This window comes from Salmo trutta, unplaced genomic scaffold, assembly GCF_901001165.1.
Source record: "Salmo trutta unplaced genomic scaffold, fSalTru1.1, whole genome shotgun sequence".
Taxonomy (NCBI): Eukaryota; Metazoa; Chordata; class Actinopteri; order Salmoniformes; family Salmonidae; genus Salmo; species Salmo trutta.
In genome coordinates, this window is record NW_021822962.1 from 4,243,499 (window position 1) to 4,259,133 (window position 15,635).

At 44.6% G+C, this 15,635-nt stretch overlaps 2 protein-coding genes across 5 annotated transcripts; both read right to left on the bottom strand.

Annotated features, from left to right (window-relative positions):
• Window positions 1-11: 11 nt before the first annotated feature.
• Window positions 12-7,695, bottom strand: LOC115187642 (sphingomyelin phosphodiesterase 5-like). 3 transcript variants are annotated; one of them, XM_029746613.1, is made up of 8 exons: window positions 7,488-7,695; window positions 5,238-6,437; window positions 4,713-4,788; window positions 3,233-3,373; window positions 2,891-2,980; window positions 2,432-2,495; window positions 1,800-1,959; window positions 12-836 (listed from the first exon to the last, which is right to left on the bottom strand). In XM_029746613.1, exons 2-8 carry the CDS (start codon window positions 6,414-6,416, stop codon window positions 726-728), a joined length of 1,821 nt encoding a protein of 606 aa, XP_029602473.1. In that variant the 5' UTR covers window positions 6,417-6,437; window positions 7,488-7,695; the 3' UTR covers window positions 12-725. The 3 variants fall into 3 exon arrangements, with proteins under 3 accessions (XP_029602473.1, XP_029602472.1, XP_029602471.1); XM_029746612.1 differs by having other exon boundaries at window positions 5,238-6,524; window positions 7,488-7,694; XM_029746611.1 differs by having other exon boundaries at window positions 5,238-6,527; window positions 7,488-7,694.
• A 1,389-nt stretch (window positions 7,696-9,084) lies between these two features.
• Window positions 9,085-15,455, bottom strand: LOC115187601 (speriolin-like protein). Of its 2 annotated transcripts, XM_029746555.1 has the most exons (5): window positions 14,537-15,455; window positions 13,463-13,663; window positions 10,973-11,097; window positions 9,608-9,813; window positions 9,085-9,216 (listed from the first exon to the last, which is right to left on the bottom strand). In XM_029746555.1, exons 1-5 carry the CDS (start codon window positions 14,700-14,702, stop codon window positions 9,090-9,092), a joined length of 825 nt encoding a protein of 274 aa, XP_029602415.1. In that variant the 5' UTR covers window positions 14,703-15,455; the 3' UTR covers window positions 9,085-9,089. The 2 variants fall into 2 exon arrangements, with proteins under 2 accessions (XP_029602415.1, XP_029602413.1); XM_029746553.1 differs by lacking the exon at window positions 14,537-15,455 and having other exon boundaries at window positions 13,463-14,296.
• Window positions 15,456-15,635: the final 180 nt, after the last annotated feature.

The window sequence follows — 15,635 nt, forward strand, 5'->3', positions numbered from 1 at the left end:
CAAACATTTGGTGCATTTCAGTGAGATCATTTATTTTCCACACGCATTATCGTGAAATCAGAGTGAAAAAATATAAAATATTATTTTCAGTACCAACAATTTACCAAAACTAAGATTGACTGTATAAAAGTGAGTTATCAATGCCCCTGACCTGAAAAGGCCCATACACACATACATACATACATACATACATACATACACACACACACACACACACACACATACATATATAAATAAAACGCAGTGAATCATGCCATTACTCAGCTTAGATTTGGTCTCTGTATGCAGCACCAGCAAATCAATATCAGTTTTAATCCAGCAGCTACCAGACAATGGTACTGTCCAAAACTCTACGTTATTCCCCATAGGGCTCTGGTCAAAAGTAGTGCACTACATAGGGAGTCATTTGGGATGCCTCACCATCTCTATACAGGGAATAGGGTGCCATTTGCGATGCACATTCCATCTCTCTGACTGAGGATGCAGGCCAGATCATCCACAACATAACCCCCAGGCATGTTTCATTGGTCTGTTCATTTTCACAGCAACAATTACAAAGTCAAGTTATTGTTGTACCCGTGTGGTGCATAGTAGATGCCTGCATCCCAAATGGCACCCATAGGACTTTGGTCAAAAGTAGTGCACTATATAGGGAATAGTGTGCCATTTAGAATAAAAACATATCTTTCCCTTCTCCCCAAATGGATTCAGGCGTGGGTTGTCACTCATTCAGACTGGGCAGTGTCTGAGTCCAGGAACACATTGAGCCTCAGGCCCACTGGAATGTGGTCGGTGAGGCCAGCAAGCTGGGTCACAAAGGTCAACTCCTCGATTTCCTATAGCGCAGAGAAACAAAAGGATGTAATAACACCAGAATTAATAACAGACACACACGTTGTTGTGAGCCTGCAGCCAGCCAGCCAGCCAGACACACGTTGTTGTTGTGACACCTGCAGCCAGCCAGCCAGACACACGTTGTTGTTGTGACGCCTGCAGCCAGCCAGCCAGCCAGACACACGTTGTTGTTGTGACGCCTGCAGCCAGCCAGCCAGCCAGACACACGTTGTTGTTGTGACGCCTGCAGCCAGCCAGCCACACGTTGTTGTGACGCCTGCAGCCAGCCAGCCAGCCAGACACACGCCGTTGTGACGCCTGCAGCCAGCCAGCCAGCCAGACACACGCCGTTGTGACGCCTGCAGCCAGCCAGCCAGCCAGACACACGCCGTTGTGACGCCTGCAGCCAGCCAGCCAGCCAGACACACGCCGTTGTGACGCCTGCAGCCAGCCAGACACACGCCGTTGTGACGCCTGCAGCCAGCCAGCCAGACACACGCCGTTGCGACGCCTGCAGCCAGCCAGACACACGCCGTTGCAACGCCTGCAGCCAGCCAGACACATGCTGTTGTATTTCCTAGAACACATCCTCATGATGTTCCAAGCAATCATTTCAATAACACAGGTGGAGGTCAGGAGTGTGGAGAGAACATGAAGGAAGTCAACTCTCCTATACAGTTGAATTAGAAGGCAGGTGTCTGATAGCTAGCTCATGTTAGCCAACCTAGCTAGACATTTACATTTTAGCCATTTAGCAGACGCTCTTATCCAGAGCGACTTACAGTAGTGAATACATACATTTCATGCATTTTTATTATTATTAATTTTTTTGTACTGGCCCCCCGTGGGAATCGAACCCACAACCCTGGCGTTGCACACACCATGCTGGCGTTGCAAACACCATGCTCTACCAACTGAGCCACAGGGAAACAAACCAGAGAGGGGAAAAGTATGGAAACACGTACAGTTCGGCAGTGCTTGGAGATGGAGCTCTCTCTGTAGAGGATGTAGTCGATGCGGCGCCCCACCCAGGGCTGACCCAACTCAGGGTAGACCATGGGACAGCCATCCAGGGCCACAGGAGAGGAAATGTACTGCTTCCTCAAATCCTCTCTCTCCAGGGTCCTAGAGACAGGGAAGGGATCAGGGGAACTTAGGACATGTCCCAAACGACACCTTATTCCATATCAAATCATATTTTATTGGTCACATACGCGTGTTTAGCAGATGTTATTGCAGGTGTAGTGAAATGCTTGTGTTTCTAGCTCCAACAGTGCAGTAATATCTAACAATCTAAAGTAAAGGAACGGAATTAAGAAAATATAAATAGTTGGACGAGCAATGTCAGAGCGGCATAGACTAAGATACAGTAGAATAGGATAGAATACAGTATATAGATATGAGCTGAGTAATACATAGACTAAGATACAGTAGAATAGGATAGAATACAGTATATAAAAAATGTAAACATTATTAAAGTGACTAGTGTTCTAAATGATTAAAGAGGCCAGTGGTTTCAATGTGTTGTAGTGCACTACGATGTTCGTCCAGGGCCCATTGACTACATCCAGTGAATGCAGTCTGAGGGATAGCATACCTTTGAAGATTCTCTGGGGTCCTTACATCCTCATGATACAGAGTAGGCTGTTCCAGCAAAGTGCCTGAACGATATAACATAACAAAACGTTTATTTTCTTGATTTCCACAGATGTGCCTTGTTAAAAAAAAAGATCAAATAAACTCCTTACAGGACATAAAACAACAGACAACATAGGTAAACATGGGCTGGGGCCTGTACAGGAGACTGACTATACAAGAGGTTAAACACATTATTCACGTCACATAAATGTGCACAAGAGGACATCAAGAAATGTTTGATCATTCCTAATGACTTGGAGGCCTGTATGTCGGCTATGTGGCATGTATCCCAAATGGCACCCTATTCCCTAAATAGCACACTACTTACTTTCGGGCCCTGATCAAAAGTAGTACACTGTACAGGGAATAGGATGCCATTTGGGACACAGCCTAAAGATCGTGCAACAGTCCAACTCACCAATGACCCAGGGCTTCTCCTGGCCCGGCCCGGCCCTGCAGGGGTCTCTGTACTCCTCAAACAGACTGTGCCTCTGTTCTAGACTGTCATCTGACCAAGGACCAACACACAGAAACATGGAACAATGTGGAAACCTGTTGCATGACATCAAGCCCACAGATACCCATCTATAGAAGACAAACTGCATGCAGAGACAATGTACTCTACGTAGACAGAAAGGTATCCAAAACAGACACCCTATATAGTGTACTACATTTGACCAAGGCCCATAGGGCTCTCATCAAAAGTTGTGCACTATATATATATATATATATAAAGGTTCAATTTGGGACACAGACGTACCAGGTGAGCAGTTGTCGAAGTTGAAATCCCCAGAAAGCACATCAAACACAACCACCTCATCAGGCTTGCTATTGGTCACCTGGAACTCCTGGATCCACTTGGTGAGCATGTTGAGCTGCTCACAGCGGATCTCCCCTTCACCTGCTCAGCCAATCACAGGACACACAGGGATCAGCTCTCAACACTATTGACTCCATTACAATACAAGCAGAGAGAGACTGGTGCTGGACAGATAATTACTGCGTCCCAAATCAAAGTTTATTGGTCACGTACAGAGTTAAGCAGATGTTACAGCGGGTGCAGTGAAATGCTTGTGCTACTAGCTTTTAACAGGGCAGTAAAATGTCAAACAAATACACACATAACAAATCAACAATGAACTGTCAGATTCTGGCTTGAGATATACTTATTCCTGTCACCATATTAGAGCTTATTGATTACTTTACATAAAGAATAAAAAGTATAAAGAACTATGTTAGGGGTCAGTGAAGGAAGAATAGGAACTTTGTTTATGGAAAGTTACTGAGCGAGACAATGGGAAGTACAGAAAGTTTGTCTGTTTAAACATGTTATTGCTGAATAGTAATATGTCTAAGGAAGGAGGTACAGAACAACAGTCTAGTCTCAGTTCCTGACAAGGCAGGCCAGTTGCTGTGGATCTAGGACCAGGAGGGATGTGGAACTCAACTCAATAAGGTCAACAGTTGAAGAGAAAATACATCTCTGGAGACCAGCTAACTGCAGTCCTATCTCACACACACACACTTCCACGCTCTAATGAAGGTTCTAGACTCATGCAGGGCCATGACAACATCAGTAAGAGGAACAGATTTAGTTCCTGCCTAGCAACAGAGACAGATTGTTTATCTTAGTCATAAAAGGAGGTGACTCCTAGTCAGAAGGTATAGATATGTACTTGTATGTTGTGCTTGCAGCTGAGGCACCCAGCGGGTTGAATAAATGTGGCTTGAGCTTTTTTCTAGTCGTCCATTTGGGTTTTTACTCTGTCTGTTCAGAACCTCAACACAACACTATCATAAAACAAATGCAATCTGTGCATATATACACCAAAAATATATACTAAGAGTGATATGTACAGTAGACACTGTATATTACAGTGAGCTATGTCAGGAACCCAGTATATAAATGTGTGGTGTGCATAAACAGTGTATTAAAAACATGAGCTGGTGCACATCCAGAATAATAGTGTGTGGAGGTGCTGACTAACGGAGAATAAACTATCAACTATCAAAATAAAGAAAGTCGCACACTCCATGTATAAACTCCCAGCCATTTAATGGGTATTTACCAACGTTTCAGCATCACTGTGCCTTCCTCAGGGTGCATAAACAGTGTAAATGGAATGCAATGTACAGTAGTAGCTAAATTATAATGAGCTATGTGAGAAGTTGTGCTGTAAATAGAGAAGAGGCGGCCATTTTGGATTAAGTTAAAAAAAAAATGAATGAAGATGACTTGCCTTCAGGTGCATGGAGGTGTGTGCAGTTAAAATATCCAACCAGCTTCTTCTCTTTCTGATTCTGGCCAACTAGCACCTGGGAACACCCACAAACCATTACTTCACCTACTGGGTATGAACTGTGTTGTTGATGTTGTTGTTTAACCCATGGTAAAATGGAACCGGCCGTTATCATTACAATAACTGACAACAGTAACTCAATACAGTATGAGCGTTAATGGCAACCAGATGACACCACATTTACATTTTAGTCATTTACCAGACACTCTTCTCCAGAGAGACTTACAGTCAGTGCATTCAACTAAAGTTAGTAGGAAAAAACCACATATCACAGTTATTATAAGCAGAAAAAACTCAAAGTGCAGGCGAGAGGTGAGAAAGACAAGAGCTATAATGACAGTGAGTAGCATAGAATTACAAATTAGAACTGTATTTCTCCTTAATTTAATCAAAATGTCTGCCAATATCAGCCCATTGACTTCATCCTCTCTAGTAATGTAATAGGATCTCTGTGGTGAGTGGTACCTTGGCAGAGAGCAGGCCTTTAGCAGCCAGGGCGTCCTCCCCCCGGCCGTTAGGGAAGCAGTGGTACTGGGCCTCCAGCACTGGGTAACGGCTGGCCAGGAACAGGCCGCTGTTGAAGAACTTAAAGGAGGAGCAGCTGCCGGGAGGCTGGCAGGCGTACACCCCTACATCATACAGTATGTGGTTGAACAGGGGCCCCAGGGTGTTGGTCAGCTTCACAGCTGCCCTCTTATCAAACACCTCCTCCAGACACAGGATGTCCACGTTGGCCGGGAAGAGAGAGGACACCTCCCAGGGCACGTCGTCTGGCCCAGCCTGACCGCGCTGGGCGACCCCCTGAGTGCGTAGGGCCCGTGGAGGGTTCCTGTGGCCCTTCCGGTCCTGCTGGTTGGAGTTGTGGTTGGTGTTGATGACGGGGGCAGGAGAATGGGAAGACTCCTCAGTGTCGTCACAGGGCTCGTACACCACATAGTTTGAGTCACTGGGCTTGGGGGGCGTCGTTGTTGGGACCGCTCCGTCAGCTTGGTCCTCGTCTGAATGGGCCTGGGGTGGTGGCTGGCATGCTGGGTCTGTAGCGCCGTATGAGGCAGGGCTGGTGGTGGAGGGGCCGGGGAGCAGGCTACTGGAGGGGCTGAGGGTGCCACAGCTACTGGGAGAGTCCACGAAGATGCGGATGTGTGGCCGGTTCACGCCCTGCACGATGCTCCGGCCGATGGCGGTGGCACGGCGCTGCGTGTGCCCCAGGTTGTTGAAGCGCGCGATGCCGTCCGGCAATAGGCACAGGTTGGCAGTAGCAAAACCAAAAGTGGCCTTGTTGGCCCCTGCCTCAAAGCCCAGGTTCCTCTCCCCCTCCTCGGCTGGTGTTGGTCTCGACGGGGGCTCCTGGTAGTAGGAGAAGGGCCTTCGGGCAGCCTGGAGGGGAGCCCAAAGCAGGAACCCCAGGAAGGCCAGGGGAGCCGTGATCAGGAAGAGGGTGAGGAAGAGGATGAAGCCGAAGAACACCTTGAGAGGGTGGAGGTAACACTCCTGCTCCTGCCGCTGGGTGCGTTCCAGGCTGGTGGACATGCAGACGGCAATGAGGCGGTCCAGGAACCAGAAGCAGGGCAGGATGAGACCCCAGCTCACTGCATGGAGGCCCTCCACAAAGCAGTTGGGGAATGGGGACTCCCGCAGAGACATGCCTCCCTCCTTCAGTCACCTCTGGACACAAATAGGGAGAGCAGGCATCAGGGCTCCCAGCTGCTCACCTCACTCTGGTTATTCACCATCTGACTGAGACTCTGGAATCTACTGGAAGTAAACGTAGAACAACACACAGACAGGACATGTAGAGGGTGTTTTCAGACCTTTCCTGGCTCGACTAGTGAGGTAAATCAATAGTGCATGAAGTTGCGTGGTTGTCAGGGAAATGACTCCCGTTCGGGAAACCAGAATCAACCCAAGGGGGCTGGGCGACAGCTGGTGCGTCATAGTACACGGGATCAATTGGAGTAGAAAGGCAGATTACATTGGTTTACTGGGCTGCGCGCACATGAAGGGCTGGGTTGGTGGATAGACTGACAGACATTGTTGGAAAGGAGGGCAAGAGGAGTAGAATATACGGGTATTTTACCCGAACTACTGTTAATCCAGACGTCACCATCTGCACGAATTCACTAATCGCTATAGCGACAGATGTGTAGTGTACTACTAGTGGTCGGTGCAACGTTCAAAATAGTCCACACAAGGCTCCAAAGAGACCCACACAAAATAGTCCACACAAGGCTCCAAAGAGACCCACACAAAATAGTCCACACAAGGCTCCAAACAGACCAACACTTTCCGACAATGACGCCCGTCCTGAGTGCGCGCATTTCTGCTGACACTGTCATGCCAACCAACAACATCGGTCATGAATGAACGTGATATCGATTGTTTCTCAAGTTCGTTGTGTGTGCTTGTTACTTTGAAATGATCGACTCGCCCCAAATGCTGTTCTCACAACTGACGTGGCGTGGTTAGCTAGCTAGCCAGCTAACGTTAACTTGGAGTACTAACGTTACCTGGCTAATTCAACCAGTTTGAAAATGTTCACTAATTTGGGCTAGGTAGCAGGTGCTCACATGCACAATGTATCATTCATGAACAAGACAATTTTGTCTTACACATTTACATAGCCACACGTTCGTGGACTAATGTTAGCTACTAGCTAGCTAAAATAGGTTATCTGGTTAGCAAACGTTAACATGAGCTATGCACCTTTATTCTTACCTGTCTGCATAGAAGAGTCCACTTCCTTCATAAAATGTGAATTTATCCGTCTAAATAGATGTAACCATGGCTACTGCTGAGTTGGCCTTGTCATGCTGTGGATATTTTTCATTCAATATTCCTGTATAAAACAGAAGACAAGGATTCCAGCGACCAGTGTACGGCTTGTCCCGCGCGGGAAGTAGCCAACTCGTCTAGACAGTATGCGCGTGCGTGCTCGTCTGAAATGACAAGCGAGCTGAACATATTTCCTTAAATGAACAGTATAATGGTTTATAGGTATATGGGGTTATTAAGCGCGGATTCGCGCTTATAAACCCAGGATCGTTACAATATTGAAAGGCAACAATTTCAAAGACTTTACTGAGTTACTGTTCATATAAGAAAATCAATCAACTGAAATAAATAAATTAGGCCCTAATCTATGGATTTCACATGACTGGGCAGGGTGCAGCTATGGGTGGGCCTTGGAGGGTATAGGCCCACCCCCTTGGCAGCCAGGCCACCCACTGGGGAGCAAAGTCCAGCCAATCAGAATTAGTTTTTCCCCACTAAATGGCTTTACTACCGACAGAAATACTCCTCAGCACCCACCACCCAGACGACCCTGCTGGTGAAAAAGCTGGATGTGAATGGGCCGGCGTGGTTACACATGGTCTGTGGTTGTGAGGCCGGTTGGATGTACTGGCAAATTCTGTAAAATGACATTGGAGGCAGCTTATGGCAGAGAAATGAACATTCATGTCTCTGGCAACAGCCCTGGTGGACATTCCTGCAGTCACCATGCCTCAAAACTTGAGACATCTATGGCATTGTGTTGTGTGATAAAACTGCTCATTTTAAAGTGGCCTTTTATTGTCCCCAGCACAAGGTGGACCTGTGTAATGATCATGCAGTTTAATCAGCTTCTTGATATGACACACCTGTCAGGTAGCTGGATTATCTTGGCAAAGGATAAATGCTCACTAACAGGGATGTAAACAAAATTTGTGCACAAAATTTGAGAGAAATAAGCTTGTGTGTATGAAAAATGTCTGGGATTTTTTATTTCAGCTCATGAACCATGGGACAAATATTTGACATGTTGTTTAAACTTTGTTCAGTGTATATGAAAATTAGTTGTGTATACATTACTTAAACACACTGCTTTTTCTTTGTTGAAATGCATTTTAAATGGCCCAAAGAGCCCTGGAAGTATTTATTCTGTCCAGGTTTTTCCATGTCTGTCATTTCAATATGGAAATATAATGTCAGGTAACTCACAAAGACAGCTCAGTGCAACCAACCAACAAACCAAGTGAATGGAAAATATGAATTAAAAAGGCTAAACTAGGAAATGGTCCAATGCAGGAGATGCAGAGCTGTCCTGTCTGCGGAGGGTGTGTGAAGTTTGTATGAGAGAGCGCTTGTCTCCAAAGCAATACAAGCTTAGACACGTTAAGAGTTGGGTTTGAGTCATTTGTTTATAGTGTAAAACCTCTGCTGTGGAGGGAGGTGGTGTCAGTGGCCGTCCCAGTCTAGCTCTGGTCCTAAACGTTTATAAAAGGCCCAGAATCAGCAAGCTGCACGTAACGCCCTGGACCAGAGCTATTCCCAGCCCGTCTACCAGAGGAAGAGGGGCTTGCCGTCCTGCCTTGCCATGAAAGAGAGGCAACTGAACAGCAGCAGGAGATCCTTCAGCAGTTTGCAGGGGGCTGCGTTGATAACTACTCTCCTGAGGAAGTCCGAGCTGTTGAGTTTAGATTGTTGTTTATTGTCCTACAAGAGGAAAATCCTACTACAGCTCATACATTACATACACAAACCTCACATTACATAAACAAACCACACATTACATACACAAACCACACATTACATAAACCACATTGTAACATGGCAGCAAACAAACAACAGTAAACAGTCCCCCCACACCTGCACATATAGGAGGAAGCTTCATAGAATTGTTAATGATTCATGGTGATAAACCCCCCCCCCCGCAGGGATGAAACTCCTCCTGAAGCGTGCAGTGCAGCCTTTACAGTAATTGTCTGACACCTCCAACCTGATGGCAGGAAAGGTGAGCTCTGACATCACAGCCAAGCTTGTACCCTGAAGGGACTACATGGGAGCTACATCATCACCTGTTGTATCCCAGCTCCTGGGCGCTGTAGGAGTCAGCCCTCTGCTTCAGGATGCCGTAGGTGTTGATGATGAACTCTGTGAAGGGGGGATGGAGAGTCATACTATAGCCTAGCTGCTTCAGCTTGGCCATCAGCTCAGCGTGACGCTGGGACAGCTGGAGCCTGTAGCCCTCGTCCACCTTCCCCGTCAGAGGGTGTGTGGACACCTGAGGGGACACACAGTCAAATGTAGTGCACTATATAGTTTAGAAGGTGCCATTTGGGACACTGTCACAACCTCATGGGAGTGGGGGATTAGCCTGTAGAGTTTCTTATTCAGGTATACTGTACATGTCATTATCCAACTCTCTCTCACACATTTGTTTACAACAGATTTGGAATTAACTTCTTAGGAAAAGGAAAACCATTTTGACCTGGGAATAACCCGGTTTAGGAGGCTTTGATTTCCATCTGTGTGTGAATGATTGAAATGACTACATGGCACACAACCACACCCTGGTGGAATATGTTGTTCAACTAGCCTATTATCCCTTAGCTGACAGAAGGAAGGAATATGTTGTTCAACTAGCCTATTATCCCTTAGCAGACAGAAGGAATATGTTGTTCAACTAGCCTATTATCCAGACAGAAGGAATATGTTGTTCAACTAGCCTATTATCCCTTAGCAGACAGAAGGAAGGAATATGTTGTTCAACTAGCCTATTATCCCTTAGCAGACAGAAGGAAGGAATATGTTGTTCAACTAGCCTATTATCCCTTAGCTGACAGAAGGAATATGTTGTTCAACTAGCCTATTATCCCTTAGCAGACAGAAGGAATATGTTGTTCAACTAGCCTATTATCCCTTAGCAGACAGAAGGAATATGTTGTTCAACTAGCCTATTATCCCTTAGCAGACAGAAGGAATATGTTGTTCAACTAGCCTATTATCCCTTAGCAGACAGAAGGAATATGTTGTTCAACTAGCCTATTATCCCTTAGCAGACAGAAGGAATATGTTGTTCAACTAGCCTATTATCCCTTAGCTGACAGAAGGAATATGTTGTTCAACTAGCCTATTATCCCTTAGCAGACAGAAGGAATATGTTGTTCAACTAGCCTATTATCCCTTAGCTGACAGAAGGAATATGTTGTTCAACTAGCCTATTATCCCTTAGCTGACAGAAGGAATATGTTGTTCAACTAGCCTATTATCCCTTAGTTGACAGAAGGAATATGTTGTTCAACTAGCCTATTATCCCTTAGTTGACAGAAGGAAGGAATATGGTGTTTCAACTTTCTTAAAATTCAAAAACTGGAATGACCGCCTTTTGTATAAAGGACAACACACACACACACACACACACACACACACACAGTTCCCACCTGAATGATCTTGTCTCGTATATTGAGCACAGTGAACCCATAGAGTCTGGTCTGGCCTTGGAATACATAGGACAGGATCCTTCGATCCAGCTGGAAGGCTATCTCCCCCACCAACCGCTCTGGATCTGAACAATAAACACCATTACAACACCAACCTCTGAATCTGCATGGATTACTTCAATAGATCTCATTACACCAACAGAAACATTCATCCACACCTAGTTTAACAAAATGTTCCTATTCTAAGCAACATCCCAAACGGCATCCTGTTTCCTACAGTGAGGGAAAAAAGGATTTGATCCCCTGCTGATTTTGTACGTTTGCCCACTGACAAAGAAATGATCAGTCTATAATTTTAATGGTAGGTTTATTTCAACAGTGAGAGACAGAATAAGAACAAAAAAATCCAGAAAAACGCATGTCAAAAATGTTATAAATTGATTTGCATTTTAATGAGGGAAATAAGTATTTCACCCCCTCTCAATCACAAAGATTTCTGGCTCCCAGGTGTCTTTTATACAGGTAACAAGCTGATATTAGGAGCACACTCTTAAAGGGAGTGCTCCTAATCTCAGTTTGTTACCTGTATAAAAGACACCTGTCCACAGAAGCAATCAGATTCCAAACTCTCCACCATGGCCAAGACCAAAGAGCTCTCCAAGGATGTCAGGGACAAGATTATAGACCTACACAAGGCTGGAATGGGCTACAAGACCATCACCAAGCAGCTTGGTGAGAAGGTGACAACAGTTGGTGCGATTATTCGCAAATGGAAGAAACACAAAAGAACTGTCAATCTCCCTCGGCCTGGGGCTCCATGCAAGAACTCACCTCGTGGAGTTGCAATGATCATGAGAACGGTGAGGAATCAGCCCAGAACTACACGGGAGGATCTTGTCAATGATCTCAAGGCAGCTGGGACCATAGTCACCAAGAAAACAATAGGTAAAACACTACGCCGTGAAGGACTGAAATCCTGCAGCGCCCGCAAGGTCCCCCTGCTCAAGAAAGCACATATACATGCCCGTCTGAAGTTTGCCAATGAACATCTGAATGATTCAGAGGACAACTGGGTGAAAGTGTTGTGGTCAGATGAGACCAAAATTGAGCTCATTGGCAACTCAACTCGCCGTGTTTGGAGGAGGAGGAATGCTGCCTATGACCCCAAGAGCACCATCCCCACCGTCAAACATGGAGGTGGAAACATTATGCTTTGGGGGTGTCTTTCTGCTAAGGGGACAGGACAACTTCACCACATCAAAGGGACGATGGACGGGGCCATGTACCATCAAATCTTGGGTGAGAACCTCCTTCCCTCAGCCAGGGCATTGAAAATGGGTCGTGGATGGGTATTCCAGCATGACAATGACCCAAAACACACGGCCAAGGCAACAAAGGAGTGGCTCAAGAAGAAGCACATTAAGGTCCTGGAGTGGCCTAGCCAGTCTCCAGACCTTAATCCCATAGAAAATCTGAGGAGGGAGCTGAAAGTTCGAGTTGCCAAACGTCAGCCTCGAAACCTTAATGACTTGGAGAAGATCTGCAAAGAGGAGTGGGACAAAATCTCTCCTGAGATGTGTGCAAACCTGGTGGCCAACTACAAGAAACGTCTGACCTCTGTAATTGCCAGCAATGGTTTTGCCACCAAGTACTAAGTCATGTTTTGCAGAGGGGTCAAATACTTATTTCCCTCATTAAAATGCAAATCATGTTATAACATTTTTTACATGCGTTTTTCTGGATTTTTTGTTGTTGTTATTCTGTCTCTCACTGTTCAAATAAACCTACCATTACAATTATAGACTGATCATTTCTTTGTCAGTTGGCAAACGTACAAAATCAGCAGGGGATCAAATACTTTTTTCCCTCACTGTATATTGTGCTCTACTATTGACATTTAAGTCATTTAGCAGCCCTATAGGCCCTACTCAAAAGTTATGCATGTCATGACTTCAGTCGAAGTCAGGTCCTCTCCTTGTTTGGGCGGCGCTCGGCGGTCTTCTAGCCATCATCGATCCACTTTCATTTTCCATTTGTTTTGTCTTGTTTTCCTCACACCTGGTTTCAATTCCCTCATTTACTTGTTGTGTATTTAACCCTCTATTCCCCCCATGTCTTTGTGTGGGATTGTTTATGGTTTGATGTATGCGCACGTTAGACTGGTTGCGCTGGGTTATGTCAACCCGTATTGTATTTAGTGTTCGTTGTGCAGTGTGTTTTTGTTCGCCTAAATAAAAGGCTCTGTTTGCTACCCAAATTCTGCTCTCCTGCGCCTGACTCCCTTACAGCCAGTTACGCATACCTAACAATGCACTATATAGGAAATGGGGTGCAATTTGGGACCTATACAATAGTTTTGAATACATATTTTTCTATTCTATTTTGCTATTACAATATTGTCATAATCAGCTCAGTTGATACAAAATGGTGACATTTTTCTCTAAGGATCATGTCACAACATTGTAATGAGCAAACGACCATTTCACACACCTTTCACCTTGTGAGACATGATGTAAGAACAGCTTGCAGTCTCTTCATGTTCTCGTGGGTCTGTGTACATGCAGCTCTTGGTGTAGGACTCCAGGTTAACCGGGGAAGACGTTCTGTGAGAATGTTTGGACGATTGATGCAGCTCATGTTTGAATCTGTCCTCATCCACGATGTCTTGCCACTGAATAGTTGTGTTCCTGCCTGTGGGTAGGAAATTCACATCAGAATCAATTCTAAATGCAAAAAGGGTGACAAATTGAGACAAAAAGAAACCAGGCAAAAAATAATAAGCAATTATATGTAGATGCTCTCCCCTTTGACTACATCCTCCCTCTGCTGACCTCACTGAAGCCATGGGTTGCTTAGACGTCGCACACAACCATTGGTTGATGCTGACAGATTGACAGATTGCTATAACATATGATTTGGTTAGTCGATAGGTAAAATATCTATCCAGGCGTTTTAAGGTCTGGCAACGTCTTAACAATGGAACCATGAACGTTCTCAACCTTCAGTCTCTTGACCTTAGATCAACTCATGAACTTAATGTTGTTTTTACATTATTTTTATTTTTTTTGCTTTACATCACTACGAAATGTCTTTATGTAATGAATAGAGCTATATAAATTGAATAAATTATTTAGTTAGTCATTTAGCAGATGCTCTTATCCAGAGCGCCTTAGAGTTAAGTGCCTTGCTCAGGGGCACAGACAGATGTTTCATCTAGTCGGCTCAGGGATTCGAACCAGCATCTTTTCGGTTAGTGGCCTAAAGCTCTTAACCACTAGCCTATCTGCCACCCTTATTATTATTATTATTATACGTCCAATATTTTAGCTGGCTGTTGCTAGGACCTGCATGGCAGTACTAATGTTGGGATTAATTCAATTTCATTTCACGACGTATAGTGAAATTCCTTATCCAATTACATTTGTTTAGTTTCTCCAACCCTGCTTATTAATTCGAACCGTACTGACGTCCTTGGACGTCCTCTAGTGGCAAAGAGCGGCACGCGCACTACCGTCACCCACATAGATGGAGATTGCGATGCGTAAACCATACTTGAACAGTTACCTGTCGATTCCCTGAGAGTATCGCTGGTTAGAGCGGAGGTTTGCAGTTTGGACTTCAGATCAAAGTTTTCCTTCATCAAGCCAAGCCTTATTTTCAGGTCGTCATTCTCGTGCCGCAGTTTCTCATTCTCCAAGCGCAATGACGCACCGCCCCCCTCTGTATCCATATCCACCCAGACACTTCCCCCGACTCCAAGCGCCTACTTCAGGCGTTCAGACAGTTGAGGCACAACCCGTAAGTTTGTAGACCCTTTCCGTCTGTCTTATAAATCAAATCCTGAAATGAAATAGGTTATAAATAGCATCATAATAGGGTGTCAGAACGTTGGATTTAACTTTTAACACCGTTATGTCGTGTGTCATAATTCCATATTGAACATAATTATAGAATCTCCTTTATGACGTCTAAACAGATAGGCTATACGTCATTCTGACGCTGTACATTTGCATTGCATCAGAGGAAATCATTTCTCACACCATGTTTCTCCAGACTGAAAAGCTGAAAACGAGGCACAAATGTCTTGAAAAATATCATTAACAAACTGACATTCATGCTTTTGGCTTAGAAAAAAATCATATCAAAGTGCATAATCACGATTCATAAACTATTAGAAACGATTTAGCAGCATCCAGTAATCACCAGCACTGATAAAAAGAGAGATTACAATTCAGTTTTAATTGAATAACTATCAACAAATACAGCTGCAAAGACTCACAAACATCAGAAATATCACAAAACAAATTGAATTCAAATATTATTAATGATTCACACTACACAATTTAAACCAGTCTGGATTGTGGTAAAACTGAGCACAATGATTTGTAACTGTGATATAGCACAGTTACAAATATAAATCAAACTGGATGGACATCAGAAATAGAGGAAGGACTAAAAACAACAAAAAATAACTATTGTAAAATAGACTGTGTCTGCAAAATGTGTATAAGGTGAATAAATTGAAGGTAAGGGTTTATTAGTTTACTCCAATTGGGGGATCGGTGGTAGGGTTTGCGGGGAATAATAATAAAGGTATATTCTTTTAAAAAGTATGTCTATATAGGTATGTGTATGTATATATGTGTATATGTATGCATGCATG